At 42.3% G+C, this 23,019-nt stretch overlaps 1 protein-coding gene across 1 annotated transcript in view; it reads left to right on the top strand.

Annotated features, from left to right (window-relative positions):
• Window positions 1–23,019, top strand: part of LOC308676842 (DNA topoisomerase 2-beta-like) — a gene marked incomplete at both ends in the record, with an annotated part of 378,437 nt that overhangs the window by 60,902 nt on the left and 294,516 nt on the right. The window contains 13 exon segments of the mRNA XM_081342876.1: window positions 1,287–1,454; window positions 1,734–1,824; window positions 4,589–4,652; window positions 7,739–7,884; window positions 8,171–8,268; window positions 8,835–9,047; window positions 9,129–9,302; window positions 9,458–9,559; window positions 9,683–9,820; window positions 10,285–10,423; window positions 10,764–10,921; window positions 11,018–11,143; window positions 21,000–21,110. Of these exon segments, the coding sequence (XP_081199002.1) occupies window positions 1,287–1,454; window positions 1,734–1,824; window positions 4,589–4,652; window positions 7,739–7,884; window positions 8,171–8,268; window positions 8,835–9,047; window positions 9,129–9,302; window positions 9,458–9,559; window positions 9,683–9,820; window positions 10,285–10,423; window positions 10,764–10,921; window positions 11,018–11,143; window positions 21,000–21,110 (1,728 nt within the window).

Here is a 23,019-nt window from a genome sequence, read left to right on the forward strand (position 1 = left end):
CAAAAAAGCCAACACAGTCCTAGGCTGCATTAATAGAGGGATAGAATCAAGATCACGTGAAGTATTAATACCACTTTACAATGCCTTGGTAAGGCCAAACTTGGAATACTGCATCCAGTTTTGGTCACCACGATGTAAAACAGATGTTGAGACTCTAGAAAGAGTACAGAGAAGAGCAACAAAGATGATTAGGGGATTGGAGGCTAAAACATATAAGGAATGGTTGCTGGAATTGGGTATGTCTAGTTTAATGAAAAGAAGGACTAGGGGTGACATGATAGTAGTGTTCCAATATCTCAGGGGTTGCCACAAAGAAGGGGAAGTCAAGCTATTCTGCAAAGTGCCTGAAGGCAGGACAAGAAGCAACGGATGGAGAGAAGCAACCTCGAACTAAGGAGAAACTTCCTGACAGTTAGAACAATTAACCACTGGAACAACCTGCCTCCAGAGGTGGTGAATGCTCCAACACTGGGGGTTTTTAAGAAGAGACTGGACAGCCATTTGTCTGTAATGGTATAGGGTTTCCTGCCTGAGCAGCGGGTTGGACTAGATGACCTCCAAGGTCCCTTCCAACTTTATTATTATTATTATTATTATTATTATTATTATTATTATTATTATTATTATTATTATTATTATTATTTACAGCCACATCCCTAATTATAATAGGGTGTGCATGCTTATGCAACCACATTATTGTACATTTTTTATTATTTTCCCCCTAAAATGTTTCAGTTTGTTTTTCAATGTAATTGTACAGCTTATATGTTATATTAAAGGTGGAAAGAATTCTGAAATGATTTGTCTTGGTCTGATTTTTTTACATTACAAAAACCTTGCATTTTAACAGGGGTGTTTAGCCTTTTTATATCCACTGAACCTGTAAGCCCATGTAGGCCCAATATCATCTAAGAAAATTAATAGGTGCAGTCCAATATTTTGTTTAGAAATATGCTATACAAGAGTAAACTGGCATGGTAGAGAGCTTCTTCAAGTGCTAAAAAAGGTGGAAAGGAGTAGCATCGCTGTCTTCACATTCACCTTAGCAGTTATTTCCTAAATGCACAAGACTTTCCTCATGATAGTTATTTTTCAACAACATCTGCTTGCCTCTCCAAATTTCAGAGATGCCCATTGGCTGAGAAAGATAAAAATGAAAAATATATATTGTGAGGGAGTAGATTAATTTCTAGATTATAATTATTGCAATACCAATAATGTATTTTCCAAAGCTTCTGAGTAAGTCAAAACTACGACTTACAATATTTTTTGTTGATTTATTTCAGACACTGTTTGATATTCAAAACAACGCTTCAAAAAAAGAACCTGAACACGGACAAAAAAATGACTCAAAAAAGATGTCTGTTGAGAGAGTTTATCAAAAAAACACTCAACTTGAGCATATTCTTATCCGTCCTGATACATACATTGGTTCAGTAGAACCTTTAACTCAGGTAATTTCCATTTCCTCTTTATCTGAGGAGTTAATATTGTTTGAATTTATGAAATGCTTGTACTTGGGTGTTCTTAAATGGCAGTTTGCATTTTTTCTATTTTTTAACATTTGTTAGCAGCACAGAGTCATCCGATGAGTGAATGGTAAGATAAATTGATTGATTAAATGACAAAAATATAATGAATAGTTTTTTTAAGAAAAACCTAGGTATGTCTATTAAGGTATTTTAAAATAATATATAAAACTTTTATTCATAAAATAAACTTTTTATTTACAGTTGATGTGGGTGTTTGATGAAGATATAGGAATGAATTATAGAGAGGTTACTTTTGTTCCTGGCTTATATAAAATATTTGATGAAATTCTTGGTAAGTGTTTATAACAATAATATATTAAGAGCATTTGGAAATTTTTTTGAAGTGGAAGAATAAATGTATATTTTTCCATTTTGTGGATACAATGTTGCTGATAGTAAACGTATTAACATGTTAAAGAGATGAAAACACCCCAAGGCATCATCTGTTCTTTCCTGTCAGAATTATTTGTGAATTTATTCCTCTCTAATATTATTAAAATGTAGTTTACAATTATATCTCACTAACTAGTGAAATAATTCTTACCTAATGCAACATTTGTAAAATTTCAAATGTGATGCTTGGACTGAAATCACTGTAAGTGAATTTAATTCCCTTAGAATGTTATGCAAAACATAATATCAATATACTGTTAATGGTGAAAGGGGATGGAGAAGACAGCTACACCCATTTCACAGTCCCTCAGTTGTTGTTAATGCAGTTAACTACAGTAGTCAAAAGTTTATTATAATGTAGTCCGAGAATTTTGTTTGGAATGGTAAAAGTACCCAGTGCTGAGGACTTTTGTGTATTTAAAGGATTATAGCATGTAGAATTTAGTCGTGTAAATTAAAAAATACTCCTAATGTATACACATTTTCCCACATCCAGATTATTTATCTGTGACCTAGAAGAATTTTTTGAAAAGTTTCTATGAAAAATCCTCATGGGTAAAAAGTGAGAAGCTATACCAATCAGTGATAATTTTGCAGTGGTCATTTAGCTCAATAGTAACTTAATCAAGATTGCTATTAACATACCATAACTTTGTTTTACATCCTTATTTCATATTTCCTCATTACAATCTCATGTCAAATATCAGCATATGCTTTTTAAAGATATTCAGCAGGTTGATTTGAATCACTGGGGACATCAGCATGATTCACAGTCAAATTAACATTCTTATATTTACAATATCCTGAAAATCAGCTATAACAAATTTTCCTAAGTATTGCAAATCAAGAAGATTGTACATTAATATGTCTGTTAACATCGTCTGTAAAAATAAATGGCCCTATGAATGTTGGCAGATTAAAAGTGTTCTGCTAAAATAGTTTTAGTTTTTCACTAAGTCACAGAAATTTATAGTTTCCTAGCTGTACATTTTCTCTTTATCCTACTTCACTATGATTTTTTCCTGTAACAGTGGCATTGCACAAGGCTGCAGTTTCATTGACAGAATTACTACATTGCTATGTACTGTTGCTAGCAGGTTTCTTTACTTCTAATGAATCTTACTTAGAAATCTGACATTTTTCTGTATTATACAATAAAAGGAAAAAATAGATGTTGAAATGTCTCAGCTGATAGAAGTTAAAAGTATATGAAACCTGTAAGAATAAAATATTTTATCTGAACAGTAGATGACTTAAGAACGTTCTTGTTGGCTTTTTTCATCTTTAAAGATGGGCATAGAGATAACATACAAGGTGCCTTTTAGTGTACGTTTTTATATAGAAAGGGTAGAAAATGAATTACAAAATATAAAGGTAGAACATTGACATCTATTTCTGGCAGAGTAAATCTATCCTAAAACTACCGTATTTTCCGGCGTATAAGACGACTCGGCGTATAAGATGACCCCCGACTTTTGAGAAGATTTTCAAGATTTTTCGTCTTATACGCCGGAAAATACTTACATCCCAGTTGCCAAGTGTCCAACACAAGCCCGATTCAGCCCTGTCTGATGCAGATGGTGCAAAGCCTCCCTTTTGAAGCCCAAAGGGGCTTTTCCTTCCACCCACCCATTTGAGAGCACATTTGCAGACGGAGCAGCCGCGCGTCTGCAGCCAAGCCCCGCCCAGGAGGCAGTCAGCCGGGTAGGCTCGGAAGACGCGATGGAGAGCTGGGCTTGGGGAGGCCATGCCGAGGCCGGCTGGCGAGGGCCGCTGCGTGGTCTGCAGGCGAGAGGGGCGCCAGGCCCGCCAGAAGTCCCCGGAAGTTCCTGGAACGGCCTGGCGGCGGGCGGGTGCTCCCCGACCCGCCGGGGAGTGTCTCCCAAAGCGCAGCGTCTGGCGGCCGGGAGTCCGTCGGCCTGGTCGCTGGCAAGCTGGGCCGTGGCTGGGGCCGGGGCCCAGGAACCGGTAGCCGGGTGCGGGTGGGGGGGAAGGAAAGCCGGGCGCGGGCTTCTGCGGCTGGTTGTGAGGCCGGATGCGGGCATCTGCCAGATCGCCGGTGAGTGGCCTCGAGGCCCTGCTGAATGTCGGGCCTGCCGGGCCCGACATGCCGCCCCCTCTACCCAGGGTCCTCCTGCAGGGGTAGAAAAAAACTGCCGGGAGAGATAGCAGGTAGCAGGGTGCGCTCTGCTTATGCTCAGATGCCGCTTGGGTGAGGGTGAGGGGCTTCCTGCCGCTCCCGGGGTCTGGCGTTTGCAAGGGGGAGAAGGGGCTTAGAGGCTCTTGGGGGTGGGAAGGGAGGGTCACGTTGGAGGGGGGACTGGACTAAGGAGGCTTGAAGTTGCTTTGCACGAACGGGGACGCTCGATTGATTTATGTACTATTTTCCGGTGTATAAGACGACTGGGCGTATAAGACGACCCCCCAACTTTTGAGAAGATTTTCATGGGTTAAAAAGTCGTCTTATACGCCGGAAAATACGGTATCCTAAATCATACTATAGGAAAGTTGAATTGAGCTCTGTAGCCTGGAGCTTCAACTTGCACAGTTGCTCAGATTTGTTGTATCTACCAAAATATAAAAGTACAGCATTTAGCCTATTTGAATTTTTTTAAATGTTTAATAGAAGTTATTGCCACTAATGAATGCTTATTTATTTCTAGTAAATGCAGCTGACAATAAGCAAAGAGATAAGAATATGACATATATCAAAATATCAATTGATCCGTAAGTAATGTTTGTTCATTTATGTAATCTATATACAACTAAATTTCTCATTGTGTTTATCTGCTTGTACCCTCAAGTTAGCTGAAACAGTGCATTATACTGCAACAACTTTTGAATCAAGGTACCTAAAATTTGGTAGCTTATATGCATAACAGTTTTATTTGTAAAGTTGTGGCCATTAAAGCATCCCCACAGTCACATGATTGTGATTTCCTACACTCCCCACTAGTTTCCCACAAGCAAAGTCAATGGGGAAGTAGGCAGATAGTTGGAAAGTAGCTCCTGTTGCTTTTTTGCCCATCCATGGTCATTCTGTTTATCTGTTTAGATAAATAAATATTAACTTATTATTGAAGTTCATTTGCCACTACAATTTTTTTTATATTTATGATATATACTCTTCTTAGATGATCATGGGACCGTCCAGCATTGGTGTAAAAAATATGGTCATTCTAAAATTTAATGTTCATTCTGGTCACATCCAACTCTTACTACCTTTCTCTCAAAGGTTGTCCAACAGGTCATGGGGTTGTCTGGTGCTATACCACTGAAGATGCATAGCATGATAAACAGTAAGACAGGAATATTTTAAATAATGTTTTTTGACTGTCTAAGAATGAAAGAACGAAACTCCTGCACTGTGGTATCTTTAATTTCTTTTTAAATCTATATTTCATTGTAAGCGTTAATTTGGGGACAGGAGTGTTAAAACGCTTGTATTAAATATTAAAATGGCAGGAAGCATTTAGTTCATTATAAAATAATATGAATTGAATATATAAAGATACTTCAGTGAAGAAATTTAATTTGAATATCTGTTCAAGATAGTTTTTATTTGCTTGTTTAAATTGTAAAAGTTGTCATATGACATTTCTGAATGTACAGTGCATTCAGAAAGTATTCAGACCCCCTTCACTTTTGTCAGTTTTGTTATGCTGCAGCCTGATTCTACCATTGTTGAAATTCATTTTTTCTCATTAATCTACACTCAGTACCCCATAATGACAAAGTGAAAACATAATTTTATAAATGTATGTAAATGTATTAAAAAGAAAAAAATGCTGAAATATCACATTGGCATAAGTATTCAGACCCTTTGCAACATGTGAAATTTAGTTCAGGTGCCTCCCATTTCTCTTGATGTTGCTGACATGTTTCTACATCTTGATTGGTGTCCACCTTTAGTAAATTAAATTGCTTGGACATGATTTGGAAACACATACACATCTCTATAGATGGCCTCACAGCTGACAATGCATACTGTAGCAGAGCAAAAGCAATGAGGTCAAAGGAACTGCCTGCAGAGCTCAGAGATAGGTTTATTGCAAAGCACAGATCTGGGGAAGCTACAATAAAATTTCTGCTGCACTGAAGGTTCAGTGATATTAATTCCCAATATCATTTTCCTCTTGTTCAACTTTATGCTCTTAAATATTCTGGCTTCTAATTCATATATTTTCTAGCATAGGTCTTTTAACTTTGTGGCAGTGTTCTTTATTATGAATAAGATTTTCATAGAAGTTATTATATAAGAGGAGATGCAGATTTTTAGATAAAGGAGAGCAATACCTGATCTATAAAGCTGCACCCCAGGATTTAATTTGACCCTTCTTGAAACATCGTAACATTGCCCTGGTGAAATTTGACTACAATAATGTCAAAATAAGGGTTGTAATGTGGATGCAATACCTCTAGGAGGGAAAATACTGTCATTCCCCAAACTCCCTCAACTGGGGAAAAAAACCATTTAAGAATGGGCCCAGAATTGTGACTTGAATGACTCCTGTAGCCCATTGTCCCATGAGGAGTGTGAGTTGCACACCAAAAAAGGTTGTATGCTTCAGTTGAGGTAAGTCCCAAATCCTAAATATATAAAGTGGTTTACAGTCATTCTTCTGAGATTCTGGTAAAATGTCTATTATATTTTTAGATGTGTAATAAATTTGATTGTACATTTGAGGCTTCAGATTAGCAATCTAGAAAGTCCTTCTGTCCTTTATGCTTTTGATCTGTTCACATGAATGACTATTTGTTGTCTGGCAAACCAAGAAAAATATTAGAGTGACGTCTATAAGCACAGGATTTAAACACTGCACATAAGAGTACATTAATGTGCAGTACAATGATACAAAACAAGCCCAGCTGTATGACAAAGATTTCCCAATCACAGAGACAATAGAGAGACTTGCACCTGCAAATTATTTGAACATTTTATCATGGGCATTAATGCACATTAAATATGTTTTAAATTCCCATTTTTCAAATTTTCTACCTACAACGTGTTCTCAGTTCTCATGTTTTGGAATCCCACTACATTGAATAAGATTGTGTGTTGTTGTAGAACACAGGGGTAGTGGCAAGGCTTGTAACCAACATATTGTTTTAACTAAAATATACTCTAAAATACAGGCAAGATTCTAATTTGAAAATTGCAACTGCAACCACTACTTATCTCAGCATTGAAGAAAACATATTGATGCACACTGTTGTGCACTATCAATAACATCATTTTCTGTGATGGACAGTGAGGCTATTGGTAGGGTGTCATATACCAGTTTCGTCCCCCATGTTGCATTGTAGAAAAGTTATTGGTGCACTTTGTGGTGCTCTACCAATGCTAACATTGTTTGTGGTGTTTGCCTTTTTTATCTTAATTACTCTAACACAGGACAGGACAGTGGTTCTCAATCTTTTCTTCACCACAGACCCCCTTTAAATATCTTTGGTGGCAACGGACCATGGCCACGGACCACCAAGACATAACTCAAGATTTAAATCATAACATTTCTTCAAGCCTTCGTGGACCCCCAGGGGTCCGCAGACCACAGGTTGAGAACCACTGGCACAGGATGGTAGCTGCAGTGACTCACTGATAATCGGGTAGCTTGTGAATTTGTGAAATGTTGTTACTCATCTTACTGAGGAACTTTTAATATGAAGAATTCTAGGGGATCTCTGGAACACAGAAAACTCCTACTCCATACTTTTAATTAATGTATGATAGACTATCATTTGGCTTACATTGTTGAAAAGTACATAAGAGGCAACTTTTCTGGGGTTAAAATGTTTATTATTTTCACTTCCAGTGAGTCAAATATTGTAAGTATTTGGAATAATGGAAAAGGTATTCCTGTTGTGGAACATAAAGTGGAAAAGATGTATGTTCCTGCCTTAATTTTTGGACAGCTGTTAACATCCAGTAATTATGATGATGATGAAAAAAAAGTTACAGGTAATACACTTTGTTCAGCATAACCTATATGATTATTTTCAAGTAGTAATAGCAATTTCATGGTATTTCTTGTTTTAATTCATGGAAGTTAAGAGTTTTGTAAGTGGAACCAAGTGGAAGATTTAACTTCACATTCCTGCTGCAAATTCCAAAAGTGCTACGGTAGTTGTTTGTTAAAACACAATATAACATTTGCTGATGCATGGTTTGTGTCAATGGGGAAGAGTCAGTGTAAGCAGTAACATTTTGAGAAGTATACTTTTCTAAATGTTCCTTACCTTTTCAGGTGGTCGTAATGGCTATGGTGCAAAACTTTGTAATATATTCAGTACAAAGTTTACAGTTGAGACTGCTTGCAAGGAATACAAACATAGTTTTAAACAGGTATGATTGTTTCTCTTTGCTTTCTTAACATACCTCTTATGTGGTTATTTTTTTTAAAGAGATGATGGAACAGTATATAAGTTCAGATCATAAGGGTATTTCTCTTATTAAAAAAACAGGAAAATAGAATTTATCCAAATACATGTAATTGTAGAAGCACAGGTCTGTTCTTTTAGTCTTAATGGAGAATGTACCAAAAATACTTTTGTTCAGAAGCCTGAATTATTTTTTCCAGTTTATTCAGTATCCAGTCAGTATTTCATAAATTAATTTAGTGATGATGTGGGAAATAGTCACATTGTACTGTATTTAGTGCATTAATGATTACACATAATGTGAACATGTGGATTAGTTTTTTAAAAGAAAAATATAAAATAATTAAAATATATTCTTCAACATACCCTTAATGTTTTAGTTTATATAGAAACTAAATGAAAAAAGAAACATCTAATTAAATCTGACTGAATGAAAAACATTTCTTTACAGCTGTGTTTTTTTTTCTCAGAGGACAGGACAATTTTCTATTAATGCATATGCTTGTTCTTTATTTTTTGTTTTAAATAAAGACATGGATGAATAATATGATGAAGACTTCAGACCCTAAGATTAAACATTTTGAAGGAGATGACTATACGTGTGTGACATTCCAACCAGATCTTTCTAAGTTTAAGATGGAAAAGCTTGATAAAGATATAGTAGCCCTTATGACGAGAAGAGTTTATGATTTGGCAGGAGCATGTAAAGGAGTCAAAGTTATGCTTAATGGAAAGAAACTACCTGTAAGAGCTTTAGTAAAATATTTATATAATGGGAATTATATGTGTTTGAAACAGAATGTGATTATTTTTCTTAAATCCTAGGTGAATGGCTTTCGTAGTTACGTTGACCTTTATGTAAAGGACAAGTTAGATGAAACTGGACTTGCTCTAAAAGTTATTCATGAACTTGCTAATGAACGCTGGGATGTCTGTCTTACTTTAAGTGAGAAGGGATTCCAGCAAATTAGTTTTGTGAACAGTATTGCTACCACAAAGGTGAGTTATTTTGCATACTTCAGAGTGGTTAAAATAATACACAGCATAATGTTTGACATGAAATTAATGTGCTTTTGACTTTTATCTTTATAAATAGTTTTATATTCATAAAAACATAAAATGCAATGACAGAAACTTTATTTTTTCACCTTAAGGGAGGTAGGCATGTCGATTATGTGGTAGATCAAATTGTTGGAAAATTGATAGAGGTGGTTAAAAAAAAGAACAAAGCTGGTGTTTCAGTAAAACCATTCCAGGCAAGTTGATCTTCATGTTTTAAAATTATTCCACAAAAAAAATTGGTTCATTATTTCAGTATCTTTGTTTTCTGATTTTCATTTGTTTGTGTATATATATATATATATATATATATTGAACAGGTAAAGAACCACATATGGGTTTTTATTAATTGTCTCATTGAAAACCCTTCTTTTGATTCTCAAACAAAAGAGAACATGACACTCCAGCCTAAAAGTTTTGGGTCCAAATGTCAGTTATCAGAAAAGTTTTTTAAAGCAGTAAGTATTGCATATTTATTTCATAACCATAATCATTTGAAGAAAGTAAAAGGGTCAATTTCTTTAAGGAAAGTGAAATCCATGTTGGAGTTTACATTTCAGAAACTGAAAAGTAATACAAGAGTAATGTTCTGATATTTTAAATTCTTAGTATTTAATTAATAAATACTGATATTTATTAACTGTCCTGTAAAATGTTATCTAGCCTTGAGGATATAACATGCAATTCACTTCTTAGACATTGTGGCTGCTCGAGTACTACTGTATAATATACTGTGTGGTTTGTTAACAAATTATGAGAATGAAAATAAGGAAATATTAAGATGTGTAAAGAATAGACTGACATATTTCTGTGATATATTCTAAGAAAAAAGTGGATTTTAATGCTTTGGTACATTTGGTTATTTTTAATGTAAAAATCTCTCAGCTATTTTTAAACGTGACTGTGAATTCAATTTTTATAGGCCTCTAACTGCGGCATTGTAGAAAGTATACTGAACTGGGTGAAATTCAAGGCACAGATACAGCTGAACAAAAAATGTTCATCAGTGAAACATAGTAAAATTAAAGGCATTCCAAAACTTGATGATGCTAATGATGCTGGTAAGAGCTAACAGTCATTCAGGATACTTCTTATAAATACATCTTTCCAAAGTCACTAATCAGTGACTACAAACATGCATATACTTCAGGAAAATATTCTTGCAAAGTTGAACATGCTTAAAATGTGTATTTTTCAGCATAGGTGAATTCACATGGTACATAGTTACATCATGGTAAAGGAATGTACTATTTAAAAAGATTCATGTCAAGTATGTGTATCTGTATTTTTAATAAACTGTTTTTTTCTTAACGTGCTATTATCTAAGAATTAAGGTTTGGGCTAAAGATTGTTTCAGCGCTCTTTCTTTGCTTTTTGGTTCCTCTTTTCATAATTTTGCAGGTGGCAAACATTCCTTGGACTGTACATTAATTTTAACTGAGGGAGATTCTGCTAAATCTTTAGCTGTCTCTGGTTTGAGTGTTATTGGAAGAGATAGATATGGGGTATTTCCACTCAGGGGAAAAATTCTTAATGTTCGTGAGGCATCTCATAAACAGGTAAGACAAGCCATTTAAAAAATTATCCAGGGCATAGCTAATGTACATACATGTACTTACTAAAGTGGCTTGTTTCAATTTTACATTTCTACACAGATTATGGAAAATGCAGAAATTAATAACATTATAAAAATAGTTGGTCTACAATATAAGAAAAGTTATGAACATCCAGAGTCTCTGAAAACATTAAGATATGGCAAAATTATGATTATGACTGATCAGGTCAGTTTAAGTTTTAAAATTAAATATCCATCCAAGAATCCTTTCCTTTCTGATATTCTTTCTATTGCTTTGTGTACTTCTGATTTGCTTATCTGTTCAGACTTTGTTTAGTTTGCTGACCTCTTTTCGGGCAATCTGTCTACTTTGTTCCTTTGTGACATTCATATTGTTTTTATTTATTAAAATAAACAGCATAAACAACTTTCCATTTATTTATTTTTTAAAATGATTGATTTTGGGCAGAAAAGTTTTCCAATAATTCTTAAGGAGTTTCTGCAATTTTTAAAGATTTTTAATAGGTGATTTATTTAGGGTGTTCTGCTATTACAGTTTTCTGATATATTTCAATTATACTTGCTGTATTTTTATTGTTCATATTATATATTTTATTTTAAAAAATAATTTTGTATATGTTGCTTGAGTTCTGGGCCTACATAAAGGTAAAGTACTTAAAATTGTAATGTTCATTCCATTCTACGTGAATTGTAGAATGAAAATAGAATCAATAGTTAGTCCTCTACTTACAACCACAATTGACCCTGGAATTATGGTCATAAGTCATTGCTGTCATTCAGCAAGGTGCCCATGTGAATGCCTCACTTAACTATCACAATCCTGGCTCTCCCTGTTGTGGCTGCTTAGTGATTGCATGGATTGTTAAGTGGAGCATGGGGTGCCACAGTGGATGGGGGAGACCCTGGGAGGCCTGGTAGAGGCCAGCATTGCAGCACCTCCCCAGCTCACATGTGGCCTCACATGGATCGCAAGAATTTTGGTTGCTTCAAAAATGGCACTTGGGATGGCACTGTTGTGACTCAGGGCCAGCCTGTGGGTCCGACAGCCGGCTCCGATGTATCGGAGGACTCAGATGTGGGGGAGGAGGGAAACGAACCGGCTGATGATGATTTGGAGGCTTTGCAGAGTCCTCAGCCGGGGACCTCTTCTCAGCTGTGTGAGCCCGAGAGTGCGGAGGATGATGACCCACAGCTGGCCCTGTTCAAGGACGCCCGACGCAGGAGGCAGACGAGCAGGGACAAACAAAGAAAGACTATGGGACTCCTCGGGAGGAGGCACAGGGAGACCACGCCCTGAGCTCTCTATAAAAGAAGTGTTTGGGGAGGGGCTGGTTGCTGAAAGCAACTTTTCCGCTTGAGAAGACAAGCTCTTGTGTTTTTGTTAACTGCGTAATTAAATCTTGGCAGAAGCCTTTTAGACTTGGACGCTTTCCAGACTCTTCTTTTAATTAGGGGTTGCGAGAAGAGGGCTGGTTCAGAACAGTTTGCTTTCAGCCACCCACCCCTTAATACTACGATGGAGCAGCTTCTTGCCGAGAATGCCCAGCTCAACCAGCAACTCACCTTGCTGGCCACTCAGGTGGCACAACTGCAGGCTCAGGTACATGCTGCCCCCCCACCCAGGAGGAAATGTCAGATAGCTATGCCGGATAAATTTGCTGGTAAACCAGAACTGTTTCCTGCCTTCCTGGGACAATGCCAGCTTTATATCAGCGTGAGAGCAGCTGATTTCCCCACTGACCGAGATAAGGTGGGATTCGTGTTGAGCCTTCTGTCGGGAGATGCAGCTCGTTGGGGCACGCCTCTGTTGGCACAGCCTAGCCCTTTGTTGGATAACTTTGGGGGGTTTTGTGACCATATGCGCCTCATGTACGAGGACCCGATTAAGGCGCAGACCGCCACCCGACGTCTGAAAGCTTTGAGGCAGGGTCTGCGCCCCCTACAGGCCTATATCAGCGATTTCCGGCTGCTTAGCCAGGATTCCGCCTGGAATGAGGCTGCGCTCGTGGATGCCTTTCAGGATGGCTTGTCAGAGGAGATGTTGGATGAGCTGGCCCGCGTGGACATTCCCTCAGACCTGAATGGGCTGATCCATCTTTGTCTGCGGATCGATGCCCGGCTGCAGCAGCGTAAGAGTCGCCGTGCCACCCCACAGACCCCTGCCGCCCCTGTTGTGCGTGAGCCCCCAGTCCAGAGGGAGGAGCCAATGGAGCTGGGTGCCGCCAGGTCCCGTCTATCGGTGACGGAAATGGACAGACGACGATCGGAGGGGTTGTGTTTTTACTGTGGGGACCCTGGACATTTGGCTGCTTCTTGCCCGAAGAAGCGTCAGCGGGCGTCAGTGACCAAGCCTGCCCCGAGAAAGTCCCCTGCTTTGCTATCGGGAAACGGCCCGAGCCCGATCTAGACGGTGTGAAAGATCGGGCGACCCACAACGATCACGCCGAGCGACGCCGTTCCGACGGTGCCTGTGAACCTCCACGGCATTTGATTTTGGAGGCACGACTGATCCTTCCTGGCAAGCCAGAGGGGATTCCGGTCCATGCCTTAATTGACTCTGGGGCTACCACTAACTTTATGGATTCGGCCTTTGTGGCCAAATGGGCTGTTCCCCAGTGTCCGGTGGATCCGCCCATGCTTGTGGAGACCATCGATGGTCGAGTGCTCCTGTCCGGGCCTATCACGGCTGCCACGCAACCCGTGTGTATGGCCATCAGTACCCATGTGGAGGCCATTCAGTTTTACGTCACTTCGGATCTGCACTTCCCCGTGGTCTTGGGACTGGCGTGGCTCCGGGCGCATGATCCACAGATCTATTGGTCTCAGAACTTGGTCACCTTCCCAAGTTTGCAGTGCGTGGACCACACCCGCCATATCTGTGCCGGCCAGGTGGAGGGTTCCTCAGGGGTTTCCTTGCCTCCCGTACTGTCCGACTTTGCTGACGTGTTCAGCGAGTCAGAGGCGGACCAATTACCCCCGCACAGGCCCTACGACTGCTCCATTGACCTAGTCCCTGATGCGCCTCTCCCAGTGGGGCGTTTGTACTCCATGTCGGAGCCCGAGTTGGCTGCATTGCGGGACTTCCTGACAAAGAACTTGGCTCGTGGATTCATCCGGCCCTCGTCCTCGCCAGTGTCTGCGCCCGTGCTCTTCGTCAAAAAGAAGTCGGGCGAGTTACGGCTTTGCTGTGACTACCGGAAACTCAACGCTATCACGGTGCGTAACCGCTACCCGCTGCCCCTCATCCCCGAGCTCTTGGACCGACTCCGGGAGGCTAAGATCTTCACGAAACTGGACCTGCGTGGAGCTTACAACCTCGTCAGGGTTCGGCCGGGTGATGAGTGGAAGACAGCGTTTGGTACTCGCTATGGACATTTCGAGTACACGGTGATGCCGTTTGGCCTGACCAACGCCCCCGCTGTGTTTCAGCATTTTATGAACGACATCTTTCGGGATCTGTTGGACCAGTTTGTTGTGATTTACCTGGACGACATCCTGATTTACTCCCCGTCGCGTGAAGCGCATCATCAGCATCTCCGTCAGGTCCTGCAGCGCCTCCGGAAACATCGGCTGTTTGCCAAGTTGGAAAAGTGCCAGTTCTACCAGGTGACCATTGATTTCTTGGGCCACCGCATTTCTCCTGAGGGCATCGCCATGGATCCAAGTAAAGTTGAGTCGTTGCAGAGTTGGCAACCCCCGCGTCGCGTGAAGGATGTTCAGCGACTTCTTGGATTTGCCAACTACTATCGGACATTCATCCCTGGCTTTGCTGCCTTGACAGCCCCCCTCACCCGGCTCCTGCAGAAGAAGACTCGGTTCCAGTGGAACGCCCCCGAACAACAGGCGTTCCAAGCTTTGAAGGACGCCTTCATGAAGGAGCCCATCTTGAAGCATCCTGACCCGCAACGGCCGTTTGTCGTGGAGGCGGACGCCTCCGACATTGCCATTGGGGCCGTGTTACTCCAGGCAGCGACGCCCAACGGTACCCATTTCCCTTGCGCGTATCACTCTCGGAAATTGAACCCCTCGGAGCGCAACTATACCATCTGGGAGAAGGAGCTGCTGGCCATCAAGGCAGCGTTCGAGGCTTGGAGGCATCATTTGGAGGGGGCGCGGCATCAGATCGAGGTCCGGACGGACCACAAGAATCTGGAAAGCCTGCAGACCGCTCGGAATTTGAACCAACGCCAGATCCGGTGGTCCCTCTTCTTTGCGAGGTTTGACTTCCGGGTGCGGTACATACCAAGCGGGCACAACCAGAGAGCGGATGCTCTGTCCAGGAAGCCCGAGTACACCCGAGTGGAAGACAAGCTTCCGCCCAGGACAGTGATCCCCGTCGAGTCTTTTGCTGCGGTACGGGAGCCGGTGGATATACGGGCTCGGATCCGGGAGGCGCAGCAGCAGGAGGCGTGGGTGGCTCAGCGGAAGGAAGAGGTGGGGCCAGATTCGCCTTGGTCGGTCACGGATGGACTCCTGTATTATCGTGACCGGCTCTATGTTCCAGGAGGGCCACTCAGGGGACTCGTCCTCAGCCAATGTCATGATAACCCGGCTGCGGGGCATTTTGGCCTGTTCAAGACTCTGAACCTGGTCTCCCGTACCTTCTGGTGGCCCCGAGTCCGACACGATGTCCAGTCTTATGTCACCTCCTGCGTTCCATGCAGGCAGGCCAAGTCAGCGACAGGGGCCCCGCCTGGTTTACTGCAGCCTTTGCCAACGCCCAAGAGACCCTGGGGGGCTGTGTCCATGACTTTCTGACGGATCTACCCCCATCCTCCGGCTTCACGACAGTGTTTGTGGTGGTGGACATGTTGACCAAGATGGCGCACTTCATCCCCTGTCGCGGCTTACCGTCAGCTCGCGCCACTAGTCGCATGTTCATCCAACAGGTGTTCCGGCTGCACGGCCTTCCCGATAGAGTCGTCTCCGATAGGGGGGCCCAGTTTACAGCCCGCTTCTGGCAGGAGTTGATGCGGGCGTTGGACATTAAGGTTTGCCTCTCGTCCGCGCATCATCCTCAGACCGACGGGGGTACCGAGAAGGTCATCGGCATTTTAGAGCAGTATCTGCGCTGCTACGTTAACCTGCAGCAGGACAATTGGGTGGACTACTTGGCCATAGCCGAGTTTGCCTTTAACAACTCGCAGCACACCTCCACGCAGATGACACCGTTCTTGGCCAACGTGGGTTATCACCCCCGGTTTTTCCCCCTTTCTCCCGTGGACTCACCGGAGCCGGCAGCGAACGAATTCATGGCGGAGTTACAGGCAATCCATCGGTTGGTGCGACGGCAGCTGGAGAAGGCCAAGGCCGACTACAAGAGGTTCGCCGATCGGTCGAGAAGGGATACGCCTCCACTATCGGTGGGGGATCGGGTCTGGCTGTCCACCAGGAACCTGCCATCCACTCGGCCGGCGAGGAAGCTGGACCACCGTTACCTTGGACCGTTCCCAGTCGAGGCCGTCATCAACCCGGTCGCCTATCGTTTAACTCTGCCACGTTCCCTGCGCGTGCACCCCGTCTTCCATCGGTCCTTGCTGGTCCCCGAACGACCGGCCTGTCCACTTCGCCAGGCGGAACCTCCACCATCAGGAACTCGTGATGGAGGCAGCACCCCCGAGTACGAGGTCGCCAGCATCAGGGATTCCCGCTGGCTGAAAGGTCGCTTCCAGTACCTGATCGAGTGGAAAGGGTACGGGCCGGAGGACTTCACATGGGAAGACGCGACCGCCGTTCATGCCCCTGCGTTGGTGACTGCTTTTCACGAACAGTTCCCATCCCGACCGCATCCGGATCGGCAGACCCGGGGGAAGGGCCCTGCGGTGCGGGATAGTGTTGTGACTCAGGGCCAGCCTGTGGGTCCGACAGCCGGCTCCGATGTATCGGAGGACTCAGATGTGGGGGAGGAGGGAAACGAACCGGCTGATGATGATTTGGAGGCTTTGCAGAGTCCTCAGCCGGGGACCTCTTCTCAGCTGTGTGAGCCCGAGAGTGCGGAGGATGATGACCCACAGCTGGCCCTGTTCAAGGACGCCCGACGCAGGAGGCAGACGAGCAGGGACAAACAAAGAAAGACTATGGGACTCCTCGGGAGGAGGCACAGGGAGACCACGCCCTGAGCTCTCTATAAAAGAAGTGTTTGGGGAGGGGCTGGTTGCTGAAAGCAACTTTTCCGCTTGAGAAGACAAGCTCTTGTGTTTTTGTTAACTGCGTAATTAAATCTTGGCAGAAGCCTTTTAGCCTTGGACGCTTTCCAGACTCTTCTTTTAATTAGGGGTTGCGAGAAGAGGGCTGGTTCAGAACAGGCACCAAGTGGCTTCTGTATAGGAAGGCTGCATGGCAGATTGGGTGAATCTCTTTGGGAAAGGTAATCTTTGGAAGAGGTAAGTGGAGTGAGGCATGAAGGGGCTGGGGAGACCCAATAATGTGGGACCAAGCGGGGTGGGAAGCAGGCCCAAGGCCTCTTGGAACACAGCTGTGTGACAAAGAGGCCCAAGGATCAGGGGCAGAGCAGGATGCTGGGAAAGGTAGACAGGTGGGGGGCAGCTTCAGCATCCCTGCAGTCGGTCATAAGGGCGAGAAGATTGGGTTGACGATGGAGGTGCTGCAGCAGCCATAACTGGGTACATGTTGTAAGTCCATTCAGTGTTGTCATCATTTCATTCTGCACCATTGTAATTTTGACTCCTGTAGTGTCAACTGCTGTATATGTATATTTATTTATTTATTTATTTAGTTTTATATACCACCCTATTCCCGAAGGACTCAGGGCGGTTTACAGGGCAAAGTTTAAAAAACAATATAAAAGTTAAAATAGAAATAGAATTAAAATAAAGTAAATTAATTACTAGCCCAACAAATTAAAACAAAGTTTAAAACTTAAAACCCCTCAGTCCAGGCCAGATAGATCAAAGAACCAAGTTTTCAGGTCCCGACGAAACGAACGAAGGTCAGGGGCGGTCCGGAGCTCCACAGGTGTCATTCCATAGGGCAGGCATTCCCTATAGCACCCCAACTCAATCAAGTGACTCTGGGCAGCTTACAATTCTAAAATTATAAATCAATTTAAAAAAGTAAAACAGTAAAAAAATCCACAAAATAAATAAAAACATCAGTTGTGATGATTAATCAACTAAGAGTAAAGCCAAGTAACGGGGCCCCTAACATATTTCAAGTCCCAGTCCTGGGTACATATCCAAGTTGTTAAAGCCTTGCGAAAGGCCAACAGGGTTGGGGACATTCTAATTTCCAAGGGGAGAATGTTCCATAAGGCAAGGGCTACAGCAGAGAAAGCATATCTTCTAGTTCCTGCCAGTCAACACTCTTTGGCTGACAGGATCTGCAGTATGCCCAATCTGTTGGATTGAGTTGATCAGGTTGGTACAGTACTCTTGGAAAAAGTCAGTCTCTCAGGTAACCTGGTCCCGAGTCATGTAGGGCTTTAAAGGTGACAAACAGCACCTTGACTTGCACCCGGAAACACACCGTAGCCAGCACAGCTCACGGAGTAGTGGTACTGTATTATGCGTGCCGTGTAACTGGCATCATTTAATTTAATTTAATAATTTAATTTAATAATTTGATTTCTATACCGCCCTTCTCCCAAAGGACTCAGGGCGGTGAACAGGGCAATACACAATAAAAATCAAATACAAAAATTAAAAAGCCATTAAACATAATGCCCATAAAATCAATACATATTAAAGTTAAAACTAGTTTTAAAAACCCAACCCCATCCCGTCAGACCAGGCCAGCTTGTTCGAAAAAGAATGTTTTGAGATCGCGCCGGAAGGAGCGAAGGTCGGGGGCCATCCGGAGCTCAACCGGTAAGCGGTTCCAAAGGTCTGGCGCGCCCACAGAGAACGCTCTCCCCCTGGGGGTCACCAATCGGCATTCTTTGATCGGCGGCACCCTGAGGAGGCCCTCTCTGTGGGAGCGCACTGGACGGAGGGAAGTTGACGCCGGCCGCAGGTGTTGCCGTAGGTAATCTGGACCCATGCCATGAAGGGCTTTGTAAGTCATAACTAACACCTTGAACCTCACCCGGAGAGCAACCGGTAGCCAATGCAGCTCGCGGAGCAAAGGTGTAACATGGGAGTATCGGGAAACTCCCAAGACAACTCGCGCGGCTGCATTCTGCACCAGTTGGAGTCTCCGGGTGGACCTCAAGGGCAGCTCCATGTAGAGAGCATTACAGTAGTCTAGACGAGAGGTCACAAGCGCATGAGTGACTGTGCGCAAGGCATCCCGGTCTTACCTGTGCAGCTGCATTTTGCACCAGTTGAAGTTTCCGAATGCTCTTCAAGGGCAGTGTTGTTGTGGGACGCCCGATCTATCACACCGTCTAGATCGGGCTCGGGGCGTTTCCCGACAGAAAAGTAGGGGACTTTCTCGGGGCACGCTCGGTCACTGATGCCCGCTGTCCCTTCTTTGGGCAAAAAGCAGCCAAATGCCCAGGGTCCCCACAGTAAAAACACAACCCCCCCGATCGTCGTCTGTTCATTTCAGTCACCGATAGACGAGACCTGGCGGCACCCAGCTCCATTGGCTCCTCCCTTTGAACTGGGGGCTCACGCACAACAGGGGCTGCAGGGGTCTGTGGGGTGGCACGGCGACTCCTTCGCTGCTGCAACCGAGCATCGATCCGCAGGCAGAGATGGATCAGCCCATTCAGGTCTGAGGGAATATCCACACGGGCCAGCTCATCCAACATCTCCTCCGACAATCCATCCTGGAAGGCATCCACAAGCGCAGCCTCATTCCAGGCGGAATCCTGGCTAAGCAGCCGGAAATCGCTGATATAGCCCTGACCCTGCCTCAGAGCTTTCAGGCGTCGAGTAGCAGTCTGCGTCTTAATAGGGTCCTCATACATCAGACGCATATGATCACAAAACCCCACAAAGTTGTCCAACAATGGGCTAGGTTGAGCCAGCAGAGGCGTGCCCCAACGAGCTGCATCACCCGAAAGAAGGCTTAACACAAACCCCACCTTATCCCGGTCAGTGGGGAAATCAGCTGCTCTCACGCTGATAAAGAGCTGGCATTGTCCCAGGAAAGCAGGAAACAGTTCTGGAGTGCCTGTAAATTTATCCGGCATTGCAACTTGGCATTTTCTCCTGGGTGGGGGTGATGGTGGGGGTGCAGCATGAACCTGAGCTTGCAGTTGAGCCACCTGAGCTGCCAGCAAAGTGAGTTGCTGGGTGAGCTGGGCATTCTCAGCACATAGCTGCTCCATAATATTAGTAAGGGGTGGGAGGCTGAAAGCAAACTGTTCTGTACCAGCCTGCTACCGGCCTTGCAGAAAAGGCAACCCCTTTACAAACGGCAAGAGGCTGGAATGACGTCTGCCAAATTTATTACAAAAACAAACAAGACACGAACCAAGATACAGGAGCTTTGAAACACTATCTGAGCGGTTGCTTTCAGCAAACCAGCCCTCCCCACACAAGTCCTTTATAAAGAGTTCAGGGCGTGGCTTCTCTCTCCCTCCTTCCGAGAAGCCCCATTGCCTTCCTCTGTTTACTCCTACTTGACTGCCTCCTGCGTCGGGCGTCCTTGAACAGGGCCAGCTGTGGGTCATCTTCATCCACACTGTCAGGCTCACACAGCTGGGTCTCCATGGTGACCAAGTGGGAGGGGCCTGCCTGAGGGCTATCATCAGCAAGGTCTTCAACACCCCCCTCCTCCTCTGAGTCGTCCGACCCAACTGCCGAACCCACAGGCTGACCCTGAATCACAACACTAAGCGATTAGTTACAGTGGCATGGGTGACAGTGAGCAGCACCTCCTAGTCCAGGAACGGGTAAAACTGGCACACTACCTGAAGGTGTGCAAGAGCCTTCCTAGCCACAGCTGCCAAGTGCTCTTCAAGCAGGAGCTGTGAGTCTAGGAGGACCCCCAGATTGTGCACCGGGTCTGTTTGGGGTAGTGCAATCCTATCCAGAGCTAGAGATTATCTGTGTGTTTTCTAAATTGCTTTCAAAGCGCTCATAAATGAATCTTCATTGATTTTTTTTGAAATTCCATGAAAATAGAATCATGCATTCATCTTTTTTATTCAGGATCAAGATGGATCACACATTAAGGGTTTGCTAATCAATTTTATTCATCACAATTGGCCTTCACTTCTGAAACATGGTTTCCTTGAAGAATTCATTACTCCAATTGTAAAGGTAATTAACATTATACATGCTATAACTAGTAAAACAGGTAAAACTGTTCATTTAGTATTTGAAATGAGCCATTTATATTCTTCTTCCAGTATTCAAGTGTATGTTCCATATATTTAAGAATGATTAGAGACTTAAGAAAATTAGTTGGTATCCTGATGGAAAATTCATTTTATTTTATTTTATTTTATTTTATTTTATTTTATTTTATTTTATTTTATTTTATTTTATTTTATTATTTTATTTTATTTTATTTTATTTTATTTATTTTATTTTATTTTATTTTATTTTATTTTATTTTATTTTATTTTATTTTATTTTATTTTATTTTATTTTTTTATTTTATTATTTTATTATTTTATTTTATTTTATTTTATTTTATTTTATTTTATTTTATTTTATTATTTTATTTTATTTATTTTATTTTATTTTATTTTATTTTATTTTATTTTATTTTATTTTATTTTATTTTATTTTATTATTTTATTTTATTATTTTATTTTATTTTATTTTATTTTATTTTATTTTATTTTTCACAGTTCCTTTAATATACCACAAACTAAGCAATGAAATATAAACATTTTTTCAGGTATTTAACATTTGTTATATCAGTAATGCTGTAGGTATTATATATCGCCATACATAAATACATACACGTAAGTTTGGGTGCTGCTCGTCCATTTCCCCTTTCACTGTATCCACCCTCCTTCTCTCTCTTCCCTCTTCTCTACTTTCTTTCACCTTTCTTTCCTACTTCCCTCTTCTTCCTCTCCTCTCCTCTTTCCCTCACCACTCCCCTCCCGTTTCTCCCCACTTCTCCTCCTCTTTCCCTCCAACCTTCCTACTTCCTTCCCCCTCCTCTACTCTCTTCCCTCTCTCCTCTCCTTTCTTCCCTCCCATTCCTCTTCCGATACAATTCAGGGGTGATGTCTGAGCAGCTCCTCTCCTTGGATTTTCAATGTCTATATTAGGTATGATAATATCCTTATCGCCTCATTTTTCTTCCATTTAAATTAGTGTAAGCTCTCTTTTAAGCATATTCTCTTTTTCACCCACTCATAAAATTTTCCCCAAATTTCATAATACTCTGATTCTGTCTTATCTTTAATTACCATTGTTAATCTATTCATTTCCGCTCATTCCATTATTTTCCTGATCACCTCTTCTTCTGGAGGAGCTTTCAGTGCCTTCCAGTTTTGTGCAAACACAATCCTAGCTGCAGTGGTTATATGAATAATCAAATATGTGTTCTCTTTACTATATTTCTCTGGTAAAATACCCAACAGGAATATTTCTGGTCTTAATTCTATACATTGTTGTATCATCTTTTCTATCCATGATTTAATTATGTTCCAATAGGTTTTAGCTTCTGCACACGTCCACCACATATGATAGAAAGAGCCTGGTATTTGATGGCATTTCCAACATTTCATAGATCTGTCCTTAAACATTTTAGCTAGTTTTTCTGGAGACATATGCCATCAGTAGAACATCTTGTACATATTTTCTTTATACGCTGTCACCATTGTCAGTTTATAGTTTCTTTCCCACAATTGCTGCCATCTATCTAATTCAATCGTATATCCAAAATTTCTTGACCATTTTATCATTGACTCCTTAACTTGCTCCTCCTCTAATTCCCTATATAATAAGTAGCTATACATTTTTTAAATCCATTTTTCTTCAGTTCCCACAAGTATTTCATCTAACTCTGTTCTCCCCAAATTAAAACCATCTATTTTAGCATCTTTTTCATATTAGATTGTATTTGCGTTCTCATGTACCAATCCATCTTTATTCCTTGTTCCTCTAATTGTTGTTTGGTTTTCAGCTTCCCCGTATCTGTTAGTAGGTCTTTATATCTTATAATGTTTCCCATGTTAAACATATTGGAGTGTATTAACGCTTCCAT

This window comes from Vipera berus (assembly GCF_964194415.1).
Source record: "Vipera berus genome assembly, chromosome: W".
Lineage (NCBI taxonomy): Eukaryota > Metazoa > Chordata > Lepidosauria > Squamata > Viperidae > Vipera > Vipera berus.